The 22570-nt window shown below is 36.8% G+C and overlaps 1 protein-coding gene across 2 annotated transcripts; it reads left to right on the top strand.

Moving 5' to 3' along the window:
- Positions 1-3938: 3938 nt before the first annotated feature.
- lpar2b (lysophosphatidic acid receptor 2b) lies at positions 3939-18305 on the top strand. 2 transcript variants are annotated; one of them, XM_073841666.1, is made up of 5 exons: positions 3939-4373; positions 9298-9712; positions 13950-14206; positions 16365-16397; positions 17898-18305. In XM_073841666.1, exons 1-5 carry the CDS (start codon positions 4062-4064, stop codon positions 17991-17993), a joined length of 1113 nt encoding a protein of 370 aa, XP_073697767.1. In that variant the 5' UTR covers positions 3939-4061; the 3' UTR covers positions 17994-18305. The 2 variants fall into 2 exon arrangements, with proteins under 2 accessions (XP_073697767.1, XP_073697768.1); XM_073841667.1 differs by lacking the exon at positions 16365-16397.
- The last annotated feature ends 4265 nt before the right edge of the window (positions 18306-22570 follow it).

Below are 22570 nucleotides of genomic sequence, written 5' to 3'. Positions count from 1 at the left end.
TTTACCTTACAAATCTGCTGAAATGGCTCACGTTGCATTCCCAGATGAACGTTAGAATAAACCCAAACTCACAACAACAAGCAGAGATGGAGTTTGAGACGCTCCACTCGTGTAAATGATGACAGTTTGTGTGGAGCAGCATTTACTGTGAACTGAGACGCACATACGTAACCTACATGTGTGTAAATAATTATAGCACATATATTAAGCCTGCATCGCATACATTAATTCACTTGTAGCATTTGTGAATTCTCAATGCTCTATTATGATTTTTAAATGGGTTTAATATGTGGAATGTGCCAGTATTTTGGCCAAAATGCAGCCGAGGATTTTTATAAAATCAAATACTCGAACAAAATAGAGGAATCATTGCAGCACTAATTTAAATACACATAATAAATCTACACAGTACACACGCATATAGTGTGCAAACAAACTTTTATTTTCAATCTATTTATCTCAACTAGTTTTTCAGATCCAGATGTCTGACTAATAGTGTCTAATATGTCTTTCGTTTAAGGGGAGACACTGCAGGAAAAAATGCCGTTTTTTTTCATGCACCTGTCAAGTTTGAGATTTTGGGCTTTTTATTTTTTCATAAAGTGTTTTTTAGACTACTGGAAAGAAAACACTCAAAAGACACTTAAGTGTTTCCTTTATAGCAGTTATAGCAGCTAATATCGATTTGTGTCATAGATTTAAATTACGATACATATTTTTAAAGGCCAAGAGTTTTTACTCCTACACTGAGATCTAAATCTCCACTTCAGTGGCACTGACACACACCACACTTTACAGTTATAATCCTGTCTATATCCTGATGGTGTTTACAGAGGATTGCTCGTATGTAATTTGCTAGATTATATACAACGTTTTATTCCCCCCAGAAATTGTGAAAATAGTGTTCTAAGTATTATGTAATGTCGAAATGAGAACTTTTGACTAATTATGTAAAAAAAAAAAAAAGATTTTGAAACCGACTTCATCCAGTGTTTAGATTTTTGTACTAGAAATTTCATTAAACACTGCTCATTTGCATATTTAAACCTAACATTTTAGAAAACTTGTAATACAAAAAAGTTTGCAATTATCAAAGTAATCAATCAACAGGGTAAGCGAGATATTATTTTTATTTTTATTTTCTTTACCCTATTCCCCCGCAGTGTCTCGCCTCAGTTCATGAGAAAATGAAAGTGTCTCACGATTTGTAGAGCAGTTTAAAAATACTAAGATCGTATTTTCTCAAAAGGAAGTGAAAGCCAGAAACCGAAGTGGCTGATGTTTGATAAAGAGTAGATCTGATTTTGATTCGAGTAGATCTGTGTTTGTGTCTCTGATGCCTTTGTTTTCGTACATGAAGTTTTTGTGGGTTCGACTTCACACGTCTTATTTCCTGTGTTTGAGAGAGTGTCACCTGTGCAGATGCTGGCATGTTCTGCAGTGAAAGTGAAGTTGGTGTGTAGTTCATGAACGGACGGACGGACAGAGAACAGCAGGCTGCTGAAGGGTGTGTCTGATTCTCTAAAAACAGGTTTAAGTTCATGAGAGGGTTGCTGAGGTTCAGTTTACTCTATACACAGACACACACACACACACACACACACACACACACACACACACACACACACACACACACACGTCGAGCGAATCTTTGTCTCACTCTCGTTTCCGCCTCTGTTCTTTGAACAGGAATGTTTCTCTTGGTTTTTATGGTTGGTGATGAAACTTCCTCCAAACTTGCTGCAGATTTTATGACTTCTAGTGTTTGTGTGTGGTTCTCATTAACATGAGCTGAACTACATTTGAGTTTCCTCACCAGCACAAACACATAGTCAGTTAGAATCGGTGGGTGAACGGATGACTCCGGTTGAGTTTGTTTTCTGAGGTGATGTGAAATGCGTGCTGACGGGTCGTTTCGCTCAACGGCAGGCTCTTACACTCACACTTGGCCTTGTGGGGGTTGAATCAGAGGTTTGAGATGATGATAATGGGGAGTTACTGGAAACCTCCTGCTTCAGGGGCTGATTGACGGTCGCGGCATCCAATCAGCACGCAGGTGAGCCGACACGCCGGCTGTGATTGGTGGAAGCGGCGCTCTGTGCCAGTCTCCATGGGAAATGTTGTTCTGGTTTGGTGTGGAGGTCAGGTTTCTCTGGTCAGTGTGTGTTGGACAGCAGATGATCTCTAGTGTGGGTTTATTCTGAGTGATTTCAGCAGTTTTCAGGCTTGGGCGAGCTCACAAAACCGCCACGAAATGTAAAAGTCAATATATCAAACTAAAACTAAAATGTTGTCAATTTTCTTATGTACATTATAATTACAAGTGACTTCAAAATGATATATATTGCAAGTAAAGCCTTAGCTTTAGATAAAAAAAAAGACATTTGTGCCTCGTTCTGATTACCATAATACAAAGAAAATCTCAATCTCGTTAATGTAAGTGGAAAGACTTAGGCCTATTATTATTATTTAAAATCATTGTATTACAGTAATGAGTGACAATCAGTGACAATAATTCAATGGTAAAACATCAAGATATAGGCAAGTTTATTTATATAGCACATTGCATACACAATGGTAACTCAAAGTGCTGTACATAAGAGGAATTAAAATAATCGTAAAAAATAAAAGCAAAAACTGAGAATTTAAGAACATTTAAAATGATTTAAAAATGTATTTAAAATTAATTAAAACAGTAAAAATGAATATGCTTAAAATACAATTCAATCTGTTCAGACGTAGTAAGTAGTAATAAGAGTTTGGGATAAATATTCTCCATTTTCTTTAGGCAGGGTATAATGTCTTACTCTAATATAAAATGGCCCTATGTGTTTTGCAGATAAAGCTTTTTTTCTTTCCCCCCCCAAGGAAATGTGTCATTTGCCTTTACGTTTGTCATGTATGCATTAACATAATGCAATGAAAAAAACATTCTCATTAAAGGCCTCAAGGCCTGTTATTCAAGTTAAATATTTATATGGTTTTATTTGACTGTCTTTATTTTTATGCTGACTTTAAATACTGTATGAATAATTCAACACTGTTTTGGTAATGTCCTTAAAATGTGATTACTTGCCAAAAATAATGTCAAATCCTAATGATGATAAAACAGTGTTCCTATTATTTATGCAAATTATAATAATAATAAAACATATTTGTAAATACAGCATGTTCTAGGGTTTTTTTTTTTGTGATGAAAAATAGACTTTTTGACCTTAAATTCTTATTGCTGCAATTCAAAGAAAGATTTAGGCTTATTCCATCATTTGTGACCCAGGATCACAAAACCAGTCATAAGAGTCATTTTTTTTTTTTATTCTTTTGAGGTTTATACGTCATCTGAATAAATAATCTTTCCATTGATGTATGGTTTGTTAGGACAGGACATTATTTGGCTGAGAGACAACTATTTGAATAGAATCTGAGGGTGCAAAAAAAAAATCCAAATATTGAGAAAATCGCCTTTAAAGTTGTCCAGATGAAGTTCTTAGAAATGCATATTACTAATCAAAAATAACTTTAGATATATTTACAGTAGAAAACTTACAAAATGGAATATCTTAATATCCTAATGATTTTTGCCATAAAAGAAAATTCAATAGTTTTGACTGGTATAATGTATTTTTGGTGCTACTTAAGACTGCTTTCATGCTCCAGGGTCAATTTTTGTTATGCTGTCTTTTAATTTCTGCTAATTTAAATAATAAAAAATACATAAATGCATTGCACAAAAGGGAATCATCAGTGACAATAACCTCACATCCTAATTTTCATCAAACAATGTTCATTTCCTTTATGCACATGATGATTTCATACCGTTTCCTGTGATTTTGGTGTGAAATGTGGCCTGTATGTGTTGTTTGTTGCCTGATTTAAAGACTGGCGATTAAAACCATGACTAACGTTCTCCTGGTGTTTCTCCTCTGTCACAGTAGATCTGGTTCTTCAAACGGACCTGCTGAAGTTCTTGGCTCCCTATGCCTCCGTGAATGACCCCTGACCCGTGAAGGCCCTCCCCCCCAGTCCCGTCCAATCGTACGCGTTCTCCGTCGCCCGTCACGATGGTTTGCTACTACAACGAGAGCATGAAGTTCTTCTACGACATCAGCAAGAAGAACATCAGCGACACGTGGAGGACCAAAGACAGGGTGGTGGTTGCGATGGGACTGCTCGTCTGCTGTTTCGTCATCTTCGCCAACATCCTGGTCATGCTGGCCATCTTCATGAACCGCCGGTTCCATTACCCCATCTACTACCTGCTGGGAAACCTGGCGGCGGCCGACCTGTTCGCCGGCATCTCCTACCTGTACCTGATGTTCCACACGGGCCCCTGGACCATCAAACTCTCCGTCGGTCAGTGGTTTGTCCGGCAGGTAAGCTCACGCTCGTGGGTGTGTCTGGGATCGGTGTTTGATGAGTAACTGCTGTTGTAATAGAAACCACACTGAGATTTAGACGCTTGACTAATTCACAACAGCCGCATAGATGGAGGAAGTGTTGATATTCAATAGAATATTCATGAGGTAAATGCATTTAAAGTCAGCGTGCAGCCGGATAGCTCAACAGGATATGCTGCACTTCCTGTTTCCTGTCTTGACTTATAACAGGAGTTCTCAACTCTGGCCCTCGAGGTCCATTTTCCTGCGGAGTTTCGCTCCAACCCTAATCAAACACACCTGAACAAGCTCATCAAGCTCTTCATCATTACTAGAAAGTTACAGGCAGGTGAGTTTGATCAAGGTTGGTTGCAGGAAAGTGGACCTCGAGGGCCAGAGTTGAGAACCTCTGATTTATAATCATGTAGGACCCCATGATATCTGTGATGGGGAATGTTCTAATATATTAGGTTACATTTTAAAAGAGTGATTTAATTGCTGAAGTTTAATCAATTCAATTGTCTCCATATGCTTTTGATGACTGCAACTGAATGAACCCATTAAAGGAACACTCCACTTTTTTTGGAAATAGGCTCATTCTCCAACTCGAGTTAATAATCTGAGTTTTACCGTTTTGAAATCCATTCAGCCGTTCTCCTGTTCTGGCGATATCACTTTTTTAGCATAGCTTAGCATAGATCATTGAATCCTATTAGACCAATGAAAAAGCACAAAACAGGTTTGTAACAACTTTGTAAATTTATTAGAAATAAAAAAACTGAAAAGATCCCGTTGCGTAAGTATTCATACCCTTTTCTGGGACACTGGAAATGTATCTCAGGAGCATCATATTGCTTCTAGATGTTCCTACACTTGGAGTGGAGTTAAACTGTGGCAAATTCATTTGAATGAGTCTGATTTAGAAAGACACACACCTCTCAGAAAAGGTCTAACAGCTGAAAATGCAGATCAGAGCAAAAACCAAGATAACTGCCTGTAGAGCTCAGTGACAGACTTGCGTTAAGGCGATGATCTAGAGAAGAGTTCAGAAACAAATCTGCTGCATTGAAGGTTGACAGAAGCATTCTCCATAATGGAAGACGATTGGAACAACTAGGACTCTAGAAAATGTCCAAGCTGACAGAGATGGAGAGGAGAAAAGGTGAGGCAAAGAATGGCAGATAATTGCCAAATGCAGATGTGCAAAGATGCTCACATCAGACCCAAAAAGACTTGAGGCTGTAAATGTGCTTCAACTATGGACTGAGTTAAGGGGATGAATACTTATGCAATCTACTTATTTCAGTGTTTGATTTTTTTTATACATTTGTAACATTTGCAAATCTGGTTTTTGCTTTGTCATTATTATGGTGTATGGAGTGTAGATTGATGTGGGGAAAAACTCATTTAAATTTAAATCGCAGCTTTACATTTTCCGCCGGTTTTAGTACACGATATAACTACAGATATGTTTAGTTTTAAATGGGACAAATATGGAAACTCGTTGGTCATTTTTGAACGCGATGCTACTGGTCTAATAGGATTCAATGATCTATGCTAAGCTATGCTAAAAGTGATATCGCCAGAACGGCTGAATGGATTTCAAAACAGTAAAACTCAACTTATTAACTCTGGGGGAGTAGGAGAATGAGCCTATTTCCAAAAAATGTGGAGTGTTCCTTTAAACAGAATTCACCAAAACAGATCAGGTGCTTTATGGGAAAGAGGCATCTGTCTGCTTCCGTTGTCAGTCAAGTGTGATTCTCATGTCAAGAACAACAGCTTTTGTTGTTTCAAGTGCTGCTGAAGGTCAAAAGCGCTTCCTCTAGTCGTGAAAGAATGTTTTGTTGCTTGATTTCATGCATCAGCTGTAAACAAGGGCTGATGTTGGGTGCGTCCCATTACACACACACTGGAGAAATAACTGATTTTAACAGTAAAAGATTGTAAACATGCTAAAAATGGACAAATCCGGTTAACTGGTACGTTCACTTACTATGCTGTTAAAAACTAATTAATCTGATGGGATGTTTTGTGCATTTACAGTGAAATATAGTTAAATGTACAGTTTTTGGAAGTGAAATAGTGTGCTTCTGTAGTGGAAGATATAAAGCTAAACTATTGATTTGTGTACTTCAGTAGATTGGTACATTATTTTATTCCAGTTAATTAAATGTCAATTTTTACTGTAAATTTCACTTTAATCAGTAAACTCTAATGTTGCTTGCATATGTTTTAAATGTGAAGTTCTGGCTCCACAATTGTCATTCATAAAATTAATAGTATTTAATATAATGTAGTTGGATATATTGCAATTTACTTTTAGCCCAACGTAATAAAATGAATTCTTGTTTTGTGATCACAACTTAATAAAACGAATTTTGGATTTGTGTCCGCAACTTAAACAGATCGAATGAAAACAAGTTGACGAATTTCGGCTTTGTTTTATTAATTCCCAGCCACAATCAAACTAATTCTCGATTTGTGGCCACGAAATAATAAAATGAGCAAAAGAATCCTTGATTTGTGGCCCTGATACAATATTGAACGATATATATATCGATATAAGCTGTTGATGTTGCCAGCTTTAAAATAGTATCCCAACAATGACTAAAGCTACAAAAATTAAAGGGCTTATTAAATTACATTTTAAAGTATAGTTTATTAACAAAAACAGATTACAGATTTGGCCTTAAATTAAAACAACTTACTAAAATAAATTAAATAAAAGTTGTGACAGAGTGTGGTAAATCAGAGTAAATGTACAAAATGTAAACACAAAATTATTGTAAAAACAATTATTTATTTATTTATTTATTATTATTATTAACACAATTGTTTATTTTCTCTATTATAGGTTGAGCTATTTACATTAGAGGCAACCACTGCATTTTGAAACAATCTACAGTATAAATAACAAAAAAAATTACGACACGGTTCTTTCTTAATCGTATTAAGTGCAGACAATTCAGCCATAATCAAAGGAGGCTACTCTCTAAATATTCACAGTGCAAAACAGACCGAATATTTCAAGCATGATGCAGAGCTATAGACATACACAACCTATCATAGTCTACATACTAATAACAGCCTAGATGTGTCATGTAGCCTCATTTGCGTGCATTGGGGAGTCACTCTCTAAACAAGGGGGATTAAAATTGCTTTTGAATGCGCGTGCGTGTCTTGCTTTCGGTTTCAGTTTTAACAATCGCGCCAAACTCTCAGCTGAGCTGAGTCACTTTTCAGATAGTCAAACCACTTATGTCGCCCTGGTGTTAAGTTTGCTTCGCAAAGTGCGGTAGGAAATGAACTCTGAATGCTGCACGCTGATTGGCTGTTGTCGCATATTTCTGCTGTGTGATTGGTTCTTAGATTAATCCAAATATCGAACAAAAAATCTCTAGAGCTCATCATCGTTATTAGGGCTGCACGATATATCGAAGAATTATCGTTATTGCGATAACAGTCCACGCGATATTGGTATCGCAGAGAGTTGCGATAAATGGCATTTAATTGGTTTCATTTCTTTACAAAACTTTTGCTAGGCTAACTGCATTCTGTCAAATACAATTCTGCCGCCTCAGTCTTAATGTAGGCTACTGTACGACGCGGCACACATTCAAATCAAATGATAACTCCGCTGCAGAGGACCGCTCACTCATAGGCATAATTTCCACTGTGGAGACACGCTTTTTTCAAAATCCCGTTTGTGTCCTGCCACTTTCAAAACAAGGTTTTGTTAAAGGAATCTATTCTATTGTAGAATGGACGCTATGCACTGCTGAGAGTTTTGCGCTGTCGTTAAAACGAAACCAAAAGTAACACGCGCACGCGCATTCAAATACAATTTTAATACCCCGCGTTTAGAGAGCGAACCCTGCGCGCAAATTAGGCTATATAACATATTTAGGCTGTTATTAATATGTGGGCTATATATTAAGTTGTCTATAACTGTATCATGCTTCAAAAATTCGGTCTCTATTTTCACTTTGAATATTGTTAAAGAACAGACTATGAAAAGGCTACTCTAAGACAAGCTAATAAGATCATTTGTGATTCAACACACATTTTGTACACAGACTATGAGTTGTTGCCTTCTGGGAGGAGGTTTAGACTTCCTCATTGTAGAATGAATAGATTTAAAAATTAATTCATCACTGTGTCTATAAAGTGGTTAAATAATTGTAGTATGGAGCTGTAAAATTTTTTTTTATTTATTTTTAAATTTTTGTGGGGGCTATGCATTTATCTATTCATTGTTGTGTTATTTGTATTGTTATTGGTGTGCTTTGTTTGTCTGTCAATTGATTGCAGCATGGGTGATGGGTCCAAGACAAATTTCCGATAATTTGAAAAATAAATATCGCAAGAAATATCGTTATCACAATATTCAACAATATCGCATATTTTCTCAATATCGTGCATCCCTAATCGTTAACAAATTTTATCGCGATTCGATATGCTATCGTTTATCGGCCTAGCCCTTATATATATATATATATATATATATATATATGTATATGTGGATGCTTACATTGCCCTCCAAAGGCAAAGCACAGTAACTACACATTTGGTCAAAATTGAGTTAAGGCTTAAAATGGGCTTTGTGACAACCCTTTTGTCTTGTGGCAAAGTCTCCTTGTTCAATTTTGTCCTGTTTCAGAGAAGCAAGAGTGTCAAAATCACAGTAACTACAAAATCCAAACTAAGGTGTAAAAACTTTAAAGGCGTTTTTCTCAGTTTCAGTGTTTGTGTAGTAACTGGACTTTGCCTTTGTAGGGCAATACAGTTTAGAATTGCAGCATGTTAGAACAACTGGTCTAAATAGTTTTTATTTCTGTATGAAAAGCTAATGACAGAAGGGGTGTTGGGTGGGTCATGTGACCGAATGAACAAGTGACGGTGTGGTTGTGTCTCTCAGGGTTTGATCGACACCAGTCTGACGGCGTCCGTCATTAATCTGATGGCCATCGCGCTGGAGCGCCACCAGACCATCTTCACCATGCAGCTGCACAGCAAGATGACCAACCACCGGGTGGTGCTGCTGATCGTGGGCATCTGGCTGATCGCCATAGTGATGGGTCTGGTGCCCACTATGGGATGGAGCTGCGTGTGCAACATCCAGGAGTGCTCCAACATGGCGCCGCTCTACAGCCGCAGCTACCTGGTGTTCTGGGCCGTGCTCAACCTGCTCATCTTCACCGTCATGGTGGCCGTCTACACGCGCATCTTCGTCTACGTGCGCCGCAAGAGCCACCGCATGAGCCAGCACACCTCGCAGGTCAAGCACAAGGAGACCGTGGTCAACCTCATGAAGACCGTCGTCATGATCCTGGGTCAGTATTTGCTATAACCCTCGATGTAGATGTAGTCATAGTTATTGAGAAAGACTACTTACTGAAACTCTATTTAAACTGGGTTATTATTCTTCTGAGACTAACATTTCTGACAGCTCCTCTTCCTCGAGCTTTAACTCTACAGACTCCAAACTCAGGCCAGATCTTCAGACTGATCTGACTACAGCTGCTGGATCTTTTCTAACTGATCGGACTTACGGTTTTCCTAAAAATGACGATTAAAACTGGGAAAAATCCCATAGACTTACATTGAGGGAATGTTCAAATGATCAACACTATTCAAACTCACACTGACAAAACTCCCACAATCCATCTGTCCATCCAGAACCATGTTAGTGACATGCTAATCATGCTAACAGGCTACTAATGCTAACATCATGCTAGCGACATTCTAATCATGCTACCAAAGGCTAATCATCTTAAAAACACGCTAACGACATTCTAAACATGCTAGTATCATGTTAAGAATCTGGTTAGAAACATGCTAATAATTTGTTCATCATGCTAGAAACATGTTAACATGCTAATCAGGTTAAAAACATGTTAATCATGTTAGTAATTTGTTAATCATGCTAGTGACATTTTAATCATGTTAGCAAAAGGCTACTCATGTTAGAAACATGCTAATCAGGTTAAAAACATGTTAACATCATGCTAGTGGCATTCTAATAATGCTAGCAACAGGTTAATAATGTTAGAAACATTCTAGAAACATGTTAATGAAATGCTAATCATGTTAGTAACATGCTAATATCTTATTAATCATGTTTAAAACATGTTAACAATGTTAAACAGGTTAGAAACATGTTAACTACATGCTAATAATGCTAGTAACATGCTAATCATGCTAGAAACATGCTAGTAACTTGTTAATGATTCTAGCTACATGCTAGTAACATGTTAAATTTAAGTTAGAAACATGCTATCTATCCATTTATCTGTATTGCCTTCAAAACATTCAAGCTTTAAACTTTAAAACTACTTTACACTTCAATCTTTTTCAGATTGAAAACCATACTATTCCTACAATTTCTAAACCTTTTAAAATCTTTTAAACTTTTTCACTCTTTCTGACCAGGCTTTTTCAAACCAACTTAAAGTTAGTCTTGACAGACTTTATCTAGTTGCTATAATGACCGCTAGAGTTATGGTTCTCGTCCAGTCATAAGGTTACATTTTACAAAACTGAGATGTGTGTGTGTGTGTGTGTGTGTGTGTGTGTGTATATATATAATCAGCTTTCCATTGATGTCTGGTTTGTTAGGATAGGACAATATTTGTCTGAGATACATCTATTTGAAAATCTGGAATCTGAGGGTGCAAGATAATCAAAATATTGAGAAAATTAACAGTAAGAATTTAACAAAAAAAATTTTGGCATAAAAGAAAAAATCAATAATTTTGACCCATACAATGTATTTTTGGCTATTGCTACAAATAAACCCCAGCGACTTAAGACTGGTTTTGTGGTCCAGGGTCACATATTGTGTGGTCAGTTAATCCAGACTCAGTCTCTAAGAGTGTCGTTAGTGTTTCTGACTTGATGTTAGACTCATAAATGTAGAAACAGACCAACAGTGATCTGAAAGTGTTCAGAAGTGTGTTGAGTAAACTCCTGTCCTGCGTTTGGAGAGTAACGCGCAGCAGCTGTGCTCTGAAACACAAACAGGCGTAGGAGGAAAGGCCTGTCCCGACTCGTCTGACCGGACCTGCGTGTTTTCACTATCTCTGCTCTGCTGTTCTCTCTGTAGAGCGTGTTCCGACAGAGCCGCACGTCACGCCCGCTCGCGCTCGCACACGGGAATGTCGACACGCTCCGCTCCGACGGCGTTCCTGGAAATTCTTGCTCTGTGTAGTCTTGGAAATATCCCATACACACACAAGACACTTCCTGAACACGCATCTGAGACGGCTAGTGTCCTCATGCCAGTGTTTAGCAGAAGAGCACTGCTGACTTTAATCAACAGAAACCATGTTTATTTACGGCGGAACGGCCTGGCCACATTTACATTTCCACAGATAATGTGGGACAGACAGAAGTTAGGTTTGTCCTTCGGTTTAACGACACTCCTTTATTCAGAGTCACATGATCGGCGTCACTCATTTACTTACATTTGCTTCTCCTTGAAATGAAAAAAAAAGGAACATCAACAGACTGAACTGCAGAAACACTGTGTCTCATTCATGCTTTTTTTGTATTTATATGCAAAAAAATTCCACCGAATTAATTTACGTTTATGCTTTTAGCAGGTGCTTTTATTCTGTGATGACGAAACGGGAACAAAAGCAGTTTGTCAAGCTGAAATTCACAGCCACTTGATTTTTATTTTAATTTCCTGTTGTGTTGTAATTAACGTTCGTTATTATGATGCCTGACTTGGATTTTTGTCGTCGTTACTATAATTATCATTATTATTGTAGTTACAATATATCATATAACTTCCTTAGTTGTTGTTATAGCTCTTGTAAAAGTTATTTTTATATTCGTTACTTTATTATTGCTATGGTTCTTGTTACAGTTATACTTATTTCTTGTTATAGTTACGGTTATAGTTATCACGGCAGTTGTTGTTTTGATTAGTTATTGTTATCATTATTGTTCTTGTTATAGATATCATAGCATTATAGTTATTGAAGTAGTATTTGTCTCTAGTTATTAAAGCATGTAAACCCAAAATTACAAGGAAAAAACTAAAAATTCTGAGGAAAAGCCAGGCTTGTGATGTAAACTCAAATTACATAGGAAATAGAATTGTTAAATGTAAATACAGAATTCTGGAAAAAAAAAGTTAGGAATTCACACGTAAATGTAGAATTCCAAAAGAATAGAATTTCGAGATGTAATCCCACAATTCCAAAGACAAAAGTCAGAATGTGCAAGATGTAACTTTTGAATTCTGAGAAAAAGCTAAATTGTGAGATGTAAACCCAGAATTACAAGGGAAAAAAAGTTAGGAGTCTAAATGTAAATTTAGACTTAAAAAAAAAAGATATAATTTCCAGATGTAAACCCAGAATTCAAAGGAAGAATTGTGGAATTTGTCAGATGTAAACTCAGAATTCTGAGGAAAAGCCAGACTTGTGATATGTAAACTCCAAAATACACAGGAAAAAAGTTAGAATTGTTAAATGTAAATTCGGAATTCTGGGAAAAAGATAGGAATCTAAATGTAAATGTAGAATTCCCAAAAAAAGGTAGAATTCAGATGTAAACCCAGAATTCCAGGAAAAAAGCCAGACACTTGTGAGATGTAAACTCAAAATGCATAGGAAAATGTCAGTATTGTTAAAGGTAAATTTTGGGAATTTTGGGGAAAAAAGTTAGGAATCCAAAATGAAAATCCAGAATTCCAAGGAAAAAAGTCAGAATTTGCTAGATGTAACTTTTGAAATGTGAGAAAAAGCCAGGCTTGTGAGATGTAAACTCAAAATATAGGAAAAATGTCAGTATTGTTAAATGTAAATTTGGAATTCTGGGGAAAAAAGTTAGGAATCTAAATGTAAATGTAGAATTCCAAAAAAGGTAGAATTTCCAGATGTAAACCCAGAATTCTGAGGAAAAAAAATCTGAATTTGTAAGATGTAACTTTTTAATTTTGAAGTGAAAAAGCCTGACTTGTGAGATGTAACTCAGGAAAAAGCCAAGAATCCAAATGTAAACTTGGACTTGAGAAAAAAAGGCAGAATTTCTGGATGTTTATAACAATAGTTATAGTTTCTTTGACCATTGTTGTATTATTTCCACAGTTGTCACTATATTTATTGTTATAGCAATCACTATAGTTGTTATCAAAGTTATTGTTATTACTGTTGTTGTAATTATAGTTCTTTGATTAGTATAAAGGAACAACAGAAATTTGTCATAATTTACAACACATTTAAAAATGCGCAGGAGTTTATTAATAACTTTATTCTAATGTTAATGACTTTTGAGAACACTAAACAAGCAACTGTTTTTCTGAATTTAGGGGTGATTTGCATGTTAAATTACCTTTATTTGCATAAAGCATGCCCAGTTCCTCTCCATATGAGACAAAACTGTTCTTTTACAGTCTGTTGTCGCTCTGGGCTCTCCCTAGAGACACACTCTTGTTTTTGTTTGTTTGTTCTGGAAAGCTGCTAAACAATTTTTTTTTTGTATGTAAATGGAAGTGTTCCATATGTTGACTTGTTGAACGTGTGTGTGTGTTTCTAATGACGTGCTCTTCTCCCGCAGGTTGTTTCGTGGTGTGTTGGACGCCGGGTCTGGTTCTGCTTCTCCTGGATGGTTCGTGCGAATCCTGCGACGTCCTGACCTATGAGAAGTTCTTCCTGGTGCTGGCCGAGTGCAACTCCTTTATGAACCCCATCATCTACTCCTACCGCGACAAGGACATGCGCAACACCTTCAAACGCATCCTCTGCTACCCGTGTCTGAGGTCGCAGCAGAAGGGCGAGCACTCGGGCGTCCGCTTCAACACCCTCGAGCAAGAGGTACTCTCAGAGAGCGACGGGACCCAGCACAACAGCAACCACCACAGCAGTGTCAAACCGCCGGTCAAGCGCCCGCTTTAGCAGAACTCAGCGCTGACGGTCACCTCATGCCATCAAATGTGCAACATGATCATAGTCTAGCTATTCCAGATGTGGCCAAGTGTTTGTCTGTGTTCTGTTGTAGTAAAGGGGCATTTTAGTGTTCAACAAACTGTTGCTTCGCCATTTGTACAAACACTAACACTACCATTTGTGGAAGCTTGTGTCTGCTAAAGATAATTGCCACTTTTTATCTTACAATTTAGGTTTTTCCCTTTGCAATTCTCAAATATGTAACTTGGAATTGCTGGATATAAACAATTGCTTTTTTATTTTTTATTCTGTGGCAGAATTGTGACATGTAAACTTAGAATTCCAAGGGGAAAAAAGTTAGGGATCCAAATGTAAATTTAGAATTTAAAAAAAGCAGAATTTATAGATGTAAACCCAGATTTCCAAGAAAAAAGTCAGAATTTGCTAGATGTAAACTTTAAATTCTGAGAAAGCCAGACTTGTGAGATATAAACTTAGAATTCCAAGGCGGGAAAAGTCAGGAATCCAAATGTAATTTAGAAATCCAAAAAAGGCGGGAAAAGTCAGGTGGGAAAGTCAGGAATCCAAAAAAGGTAAAATTCCAGATGTAAACTGAGAATTTCAAGAAAAATGTCAGTATTTGCAAAATGTAAACTCAGAATTCCAAGAAAAAGACAGATTTGTGAGATGTAAATCAAAATACTTAAATGTAAAAATTGTTAAATGTAACTTAGAATTCTGAAGTTAGGAATCCTAATGTAAATGTAGTATTCCCCCCCAAAATTTTGAATTTCCAGATGTAAACCCAGAATTCCGAGGGATAAAAGTCATAATTTTCAAAATGTAAATTTCGAATTTATTTCGAAGACTTGAGATGTAAAATCAGAATTCCAAGGAAAAAAGTTAGGAATCCAAATGTGAAATTAGAATTTCAAAAAAGGTAGAATTTCCAGATGTAAGCATTAAATTTCAAGGAAAAGGTCAGCATTTGCAAGATGTAAGCTTTGAAATCCAATAAAAAGCCAGACTTGACATGTAAACTCAAAATTCCAAGAAAAAAAATTAGGAATCCAAATGTAAATTTAGAATTCCAACAGTAGAATTTCCAGATGTAAACCCAGAATTTTATAAGAGAAAAAAAGTCGGAATTTGCAAGATGTGAACTCTGAATTCTGAGGAAAAAAGTCAGAATTGTGGGATGTAAACTCACAATTCCGAGAGAAAAAAAAAAAAAAAAAAAGTCTGAATTTGCAAGATGTAAACTTTGAATTCCAAAAAAAAGTCGGACTTGTGAGATGTAAACTTAGGGAAAAAAAAAAAGTCTGAATTGTTAAATGTAAACTCGGAATTCTGGGAAAAATCCAAATGTAAATTTAGAATTCCAAAAAGTAGAATTTCCAGATGTAGACCCATAATTCCCAGGGGAAAAAAGTCTAAATTTTAAGATGTAAAGTTTAAGTTCTGAGAAAAAGCTAGAATTTCTAAGTGTAAATTCGGAATTCCGGGGGAAAAGTCAGACTTGTAAGATATAAAATCAGAATTCCAAGGGAGAAGTTAGGAATCCAAAAATAAATTTAGAATTCCAAAAAGGCAGAATTTCTAGAAGTAAACCCAAATAGCCAAGAAAAAAAGCCAGACTAATGAGATGTAAATTTAGAATAAAAAAGTAGAATTTCCCTAAACCACAGAGAAAATTTCAGAGTTTGCAAGAAGTAATTTTAGATGTAAACTCAGAATTCTGAATAGTGAGATAAGAAGTCACAATTGCAATATCTTCACTCGCGGTGGAAACAAGCTTCCATAGCCTCAGAAAAGCTAACTAACATAAACTAGTTTGTCTGCATGTCTGAGAGTGTGCTCTGACTTGGTTTGTCCGCGCAGACATAGCATTATACTTCATCTCTGTGTCCGACTAGCCAAATCTCGCATGCCTGCGCAATTAGAAACGCCGTTTGCACGTTCTAACGCAGTCGCAACACATCCAGCTGGTTATCGACACATAAGCAGAGCTCACGTTACAGCAGGGATTTGATGGTGTGTTTGTTGTTGAGTGTGTCTAATTGCTCTTCTCTTGTCTGTTGCGCAGCGGAGACGGCGCGTGCAGCAGGAGTCGTGGGTCGTATGTAGATTCGCTTGCATTTGAATCAGACTCTGTAATCTGTAATCACTCCGCCTTTAACCGTTTAACCTGATTCACATCTTGTGTTGGCACACTAACGCTCACTAACCGGTCGGACAGGCGGGCGGCTGGTGTTGATCTGGTTCTCCTGAGGTTTTTACACGCGTTGCATGTCCTGCACAGCTGAGCTGATGGTGTCACTATGATGATTTGGTTTTGCTTGTCCTCTAAACGATCAGTTCCTGTGTGTGCGTGTGTTTGTGAATGCTCCTCTAATGTCTTTGTGATGCTGCGGTCGCATTTCTGGCTAACAGATGTGCGCTCATCATGTAAATATTTGCAAGCTTGTCAGAGTGAGCATCGCACGCGAACATCCACACACACACACACACACACACACACACACACACACACACACACACACACACACACACACACACACACACACACAGCTGGTTTTGATTGAGGTCCTCTAGTGATGCTCTCCTGTAACTGCGGCACTTACTAACCAGCATGATTCCTGCTTTAACCACATTTAAAAATGTCCCTGGTTTTTAAAGAGGGCTTTTATCTTGTATTTTAAGAGATTCATTCCTGTGACCTGTACTGAAGATTGTGATCTTATCTGAGATCGGAGGCGTGAAGTTCATCACCTCATGACTTCAGCGTCATATTTACAAACTTTTGCTTGACAGAGTGAAATATGAGCTGGACGCATGAGCTCGTGAGTTTCAGATGACGATGATTCTGTGGTTTCGTTTAACCATCTGTTTGTAATCACCTCCTGTGGCCGATGAGATGCACACGCAGATATTTTGTTGTGATTGTGGTTTAATGGTTTATAGGTCGCTGACGGTAATCAAAACAGGTGCTCGAAGTGTGTTTTCTTCCTCTCCATCTACTGATCATTTAACACTGATGTGGTCTCGTTGTGTTGTACAGAAGTGATTTTACAGCTTTTTATGATTGATGAATAAACATGCCTGATGAAGCCGCTTCTGTCCGTCTGTCTGTGATCCGCTGGATGTGCGTTTAGGACGGGGAACGCTGTTCTACGCTGCCCTCCAAAGGCAAAGTGCAGTAACTACGTCAACACTGAAACTGAGAAAAATGCCTTTAACATTTTCACGCCGGCTAGTCAAACATGTTGACGCTCTCGTTTCTCTGAAACGGGACAAAACCATTGTCACAAAGTACATTTTAAGCCTTAACTCAATTTTGACCAAATGTGTAGTTACTGCGCTTTGCCTTTGGAGGGCAGCATGGAGACGTTCCCTGTGCTAAAGCCGTCTGTAACGCTGATTGATTGAGGTCTGTCACGTTCAGCTTGGCTCTTAGACACACATGCGCTGGACCTGTTTCTGGCGCATGCGTCTCTAGACGCTTTTCTTCCGCGTCCGCTCTGCTCTGGTTGGGTGAGATCATCTTAACTTGGTGAAACCCAGATTTAATTAGTTAACGGTTGTTTGCAGCCCAGTGTTTTTTGGCTCTATCTCCCAGGTTCGTAAGGCGCGTGAGGGAGACGCCGCGGAGGCCAACGGAGGACAGGTGGTGCTGAAGGACGCGGAGAACATGCTGGAGTCCACTGAGAGCTGAGGAACGTGTAGCAGAACCTGAAGGATGGATGAGTCCTGCCTACTGACGTCACGCAGCGTGCTGATTGGCCCAATGAGCTGTCAATCACTCTGTGTTTATTTGAGCATCAGATGAAGAGACTGTGTGTGTGTTTGAACTGTGAATGAGATAGTTGTAAATAGTTTTTTATTTAATTAAAGTCTTATTGGTGGAGTTTACGCATGTTTGTTGTGTTTGATTTGTTAGGGTTTAATTTGAGCAAATTTTCCAAAAACTAACATGCATATGTTTCTTTATTTAAAATATTAAAATTAACAAACTGATTTAAAAGAACAGTGTGTAGTCTACATATTTCAAGTTTCTTTTTTGTTTTTATGCTTTGTTAGTGATTGTTGTGGCTTTATTAGTGCTGCTGTTTTCGGTAATGTTATATTAACAAAAGTTACGTTTCCATTAATTTCCAGTGTGGAGTGTTGAGTGTCTTGAAAACCTTCTGCGCTTTGCTTTCAGACGTGTTTGTGATCATTGTGTAGATGCATTCGTACACTAATTTTACCAGGGTAAATCCACCCTAATTTTAATAAACTTGCAAGATGTAAACTTTGAATTCTAAGGGAAAAAGTTAGGGAATGTTTAAAATGTCTGGTTGTGAAATAACTAATGACAGCTATGAATATTTATTTACACTGAATGTCCCTAGAAAACCTACAGTGCTTTGCTTTCAAATCTGTTGGTGGTCGTTTGTGTTTTGTGTAGATTAATTTCTACATTAATTTTGCTATTTTTCTGCATCACAATTTTATTGAATTCTGAGAATATAAAAAATATTTAAGAATTCCAAATTGCTAGAAAAGTCAAAATGGCCATTTTTATTTCCTTATAATTTCCAGTGTGGAGTACTACAATATTTGTATTGAGTTACAATCTTATGTTAAAATTTCATTGAAAAACTAAACTAAAATATTTGAACTTTTGCACTAAACTGCATTGTTCCACCCAACTGGATTTGATGTATTTTAATCACAACTGAGCATGGCGAAAAAATGCTTGCACTAAAATATTTATCTTCACTATTTATTTAAAATATCTGGTTATGAAATATAAATAATCCCATCATTAATTTTTATTTACATTAAAAAGTCTCTAGAAAACCTACTGTACTTTGCTGTCAGACATGTTGGTGGTCATTATTTTGTGTAGATTCATTTGCGCGTTAATTTTACCATAGTAAATCCACCCTAGTTTTAACGAATTTGCAAGATGTAAACCTGGAATTCTAAGGAAAAAAGTAACGGAATCCAAATGCAAATTTAGAATTCCAAAAAATTTAGAAATTCGAGATGTAAAGCCAGGAAAAAAGGTAAACTTAGAATTCTACGAAAATTGAAAAAAATATTTAGATGTAAACTGAGAATTCCAAATTGCGTTTTTATTTCTTTATCATTTCCAGTGCAGAGTATTACTGGATCTGTATGAAGTTACTGTCATATGTTAAAATTTCGCTGAAAAACTAAAATATTTAAACTTTTGTGCTAATTTTAACAAATTTGCAAGATGTAAACTTTGAATTGTGAGGAAAAAAGTTAGGGAATCCAAATGTAAATTGAGAAATCCAAACTTTTGCGCTTAACTGCATTGCACCGGCCAACCAGATGTGATGTATTTTTATTAAAGACTAAACATGACAAGAAAATGTTTGCAATGAAATGTTTATCTTAGCTATTTTTTTTAAATGTCTGGTTATGAACTAACTAATGACCTCTGATAGCACATGTACATCTCGGAGACGTCTGTTTGATGTCGTTTACATCTGCAAGACGTATTTTTTAGATTGTTTGCTCATCTGCAATACATTTATAGGACATTTCTGATCACGCCAAAAAGACGTTTATTAGATATCTTTACGAAGTTTATGATTTAGAATGTATGTAAAACATCTGTCAGATGTAAAGTGATCTTGCAGACATAAGTGTGCGATCTCTGAAACATAATTATTTATATTTACATCGAACATCCCTAGAAAATGCTTTTAAACATGTTGGTGATCATTTTTGTTTAGATACATTACCTACGTTAAATTTACCGTGTGAAATCCAAATTATTTTTTAGCGTGCCCATTTTCTAATTTGAAAGTGCATGTTTTCCAGTGTCATTCACTTCCAGTTGTAGCTGTTCAGAAACACTCTGTTATGCTTGATATTAAACTAGTAGTCTATTTCTCATGTTATTTTAATTTATTATAGTAATTATAAACACACTGGTTTGTAGCGCGAATAGTTTAACACTTTACTGCATTGCTAGTTATTTACCTAAAACGGCTGATAGCTTCGCGTTGGATCATTCAAAAGGAAGGGAACATAGGAAATTGGTGAATTTTGGCACACTTGTAGTGATGGCCATGAATAGTGATCTGACCAATTTTGGGGTCTCTCGGACCAACTCTATAGCGCCACCACTAGTTCAAAAATTCAACATTACAATGGTTACAACTCCTGAACTCCTTATTCTAGAAAAAAGAAACTGCTTACATTAAGACTCCTCCCATTACACTACAGTAAAACTACAGTGTTTAATTTTTTTTGGCTACTCTCCTTGAAAACTGATCCAGTTCTTTCTAAAATTGGCTCAGATGATCTCTGGACTGAGCTGCACAGAAATGACTGAACAATTTTTCTTTTATTCATCTTTGTTCAAAAGTCGATGTCGTGGCTGATAGCTTCGCGTTGGATCATTCGAAAGGAAACGGCTGCTTCACGAACAGATTTCGCACAGAAAATTTGTCTGAATATCTCACCACCATTGGTATTTTCACTATCAAGTTCCAGTCGAAATGAGTTTTATTTCAGTATTGTACCATCCCTCAGTGTTATGAAGATGGGAGGATGAATGAGTCAGGAGCGGTCATACAGGGTTGTGTTCTTTTATTCACAATAATGAATTAATATGGAGTCATTCAGGTCAGATATATAATTAAGATGAGTCAAGCTCAAACACCTCTGCGTTCATCACTAAATGGTCCATAATTAGCCATGTCAAGCAGGTTCAGCCGGAGCTCCTCTGGATCTGGGTGGAGAAGTTTCTGGAGATGAAGACGTGAGCGTCAGGAATGAGGTGAGCGGCTGGTTTTACTCACTTTAACAGACAGTTAAGACAAAAATGAACACTGGGTCAATCACACAGCCTCATGTCGGTCAAACCTGTAGGACTGACTTCTGTGAAACTCAAAAGTAGATGTTCAGCTAGATGTTCATGCTGCTCTTTTACAGCTAGCAGCCAGTGACAGTCAAACTCTGAGAACAAAACAATGGTCTGTTTTTCATGGAAAGGCCATTTCATGAGGTGACAAAAAAGCGTTGGTAGATTATAATTGACATAAAATGTAGAAATTATGATACGCTAAGACATTATTTTGATAATTAAGAGATTGTCATGATTGACAAGTTTAAATATACACCTTTTCATTAAAAAGTGGAAGTTTCAGTTTAATTCAGTTGATGTTTTTACCCCATTTTAACATGGATTTCTATGGAGATTGGAACATGAGAGCATCCAAACAAGTTAGAATCCATCATGGTAGATCAATTAGGAGAAAGGGGGATATAGACGTAATTATGACAGCCATTAATGCACTATTGTATGACAGTCATTTGAAATGTGGGATTAAATGCCATTATCACATAATTATGACTTGACGACAATTAAAATTACATAAATATGATTTGTCAGTTGTGACTTTATTTTCATGTTTTTTTTTAGTTCAGAATTATGAATTAGTATCCCATTTTACATTTTTTCATAATTGTGTCTAAATAAGTGCATAATTATAACTTAATATCTCATAACTTCGATGTCATAATTGTGATTTACCCAAATGAAAATGTGAAATTGCTCATAACTCCTTAACCATTTGTCATAGACTCAAGTGTCTTGAGCCAAGGATTAAATAAAAAAAAAAAAAAGTACCACTAATTAGGATTTTCAGAAATATCTACTTTTCCGAGCTCCTCATAGGCCATTCGTCTGATTCACCATTGTCCACACATCATATAGAGACCCTCATGACATAATGTTGTCCAAAGAATTTCGACCAGTGATTCACGCTTGCAACCCGATGCCAAAATGTTTAAGTAGTTTTTTAATGTTTACTAAAATGGCTGAAACTCTTGAATGGAAAAAGATATCTTCACCAAACTTGGAATAAATGTTAAAGAGGTCACTCTTTAGTCAAAAAATTGGAGAGTTTGACCGATTGGTGGCACTATAACAGGAATAAAACATGAAAATGGCCATTAGTCTGATTGACTTGAAATTTGGCATAGAGTGCCTTTGTCCAAGGGGCCATCCATATCTATGAGGGCATTGGTGTGTCTTGAAAAACATGGCTGCCATAAGCCAATCAACTTGCACCTATTTGATGAGGTTAATGAAGGCTAATCAGAAAGAAACTTGATGGGCATGTTTGATTATACGTGTGTCATCGTCACTCCTAGTCAGCCACATTATATTAATTCGTCAAAATTCATAAATCATTTAATATTTGTAGTGATTTTATTTTTGATTATATGTGTCATTGTCACTCCTAGTCAATTATATTAATT

Source organism: Garra rufa, chromosome 6 (assembly GCF_049309525.1).
Source record: "Garra rufa chromosome 6, GarRuf1.0, whole genome shotgun sequence".
In the NCBI taxonomy this organism is placed as follows: domain Eukaryota; kingdom Metazoa; phylum Chordata; class Actinopteri; order Cypriniformes; family Cyprinidae; genus Garra; species Garra rufa.
This window is presented reverse-complemented; position numbering and strand designations above follow the sequence as displayed.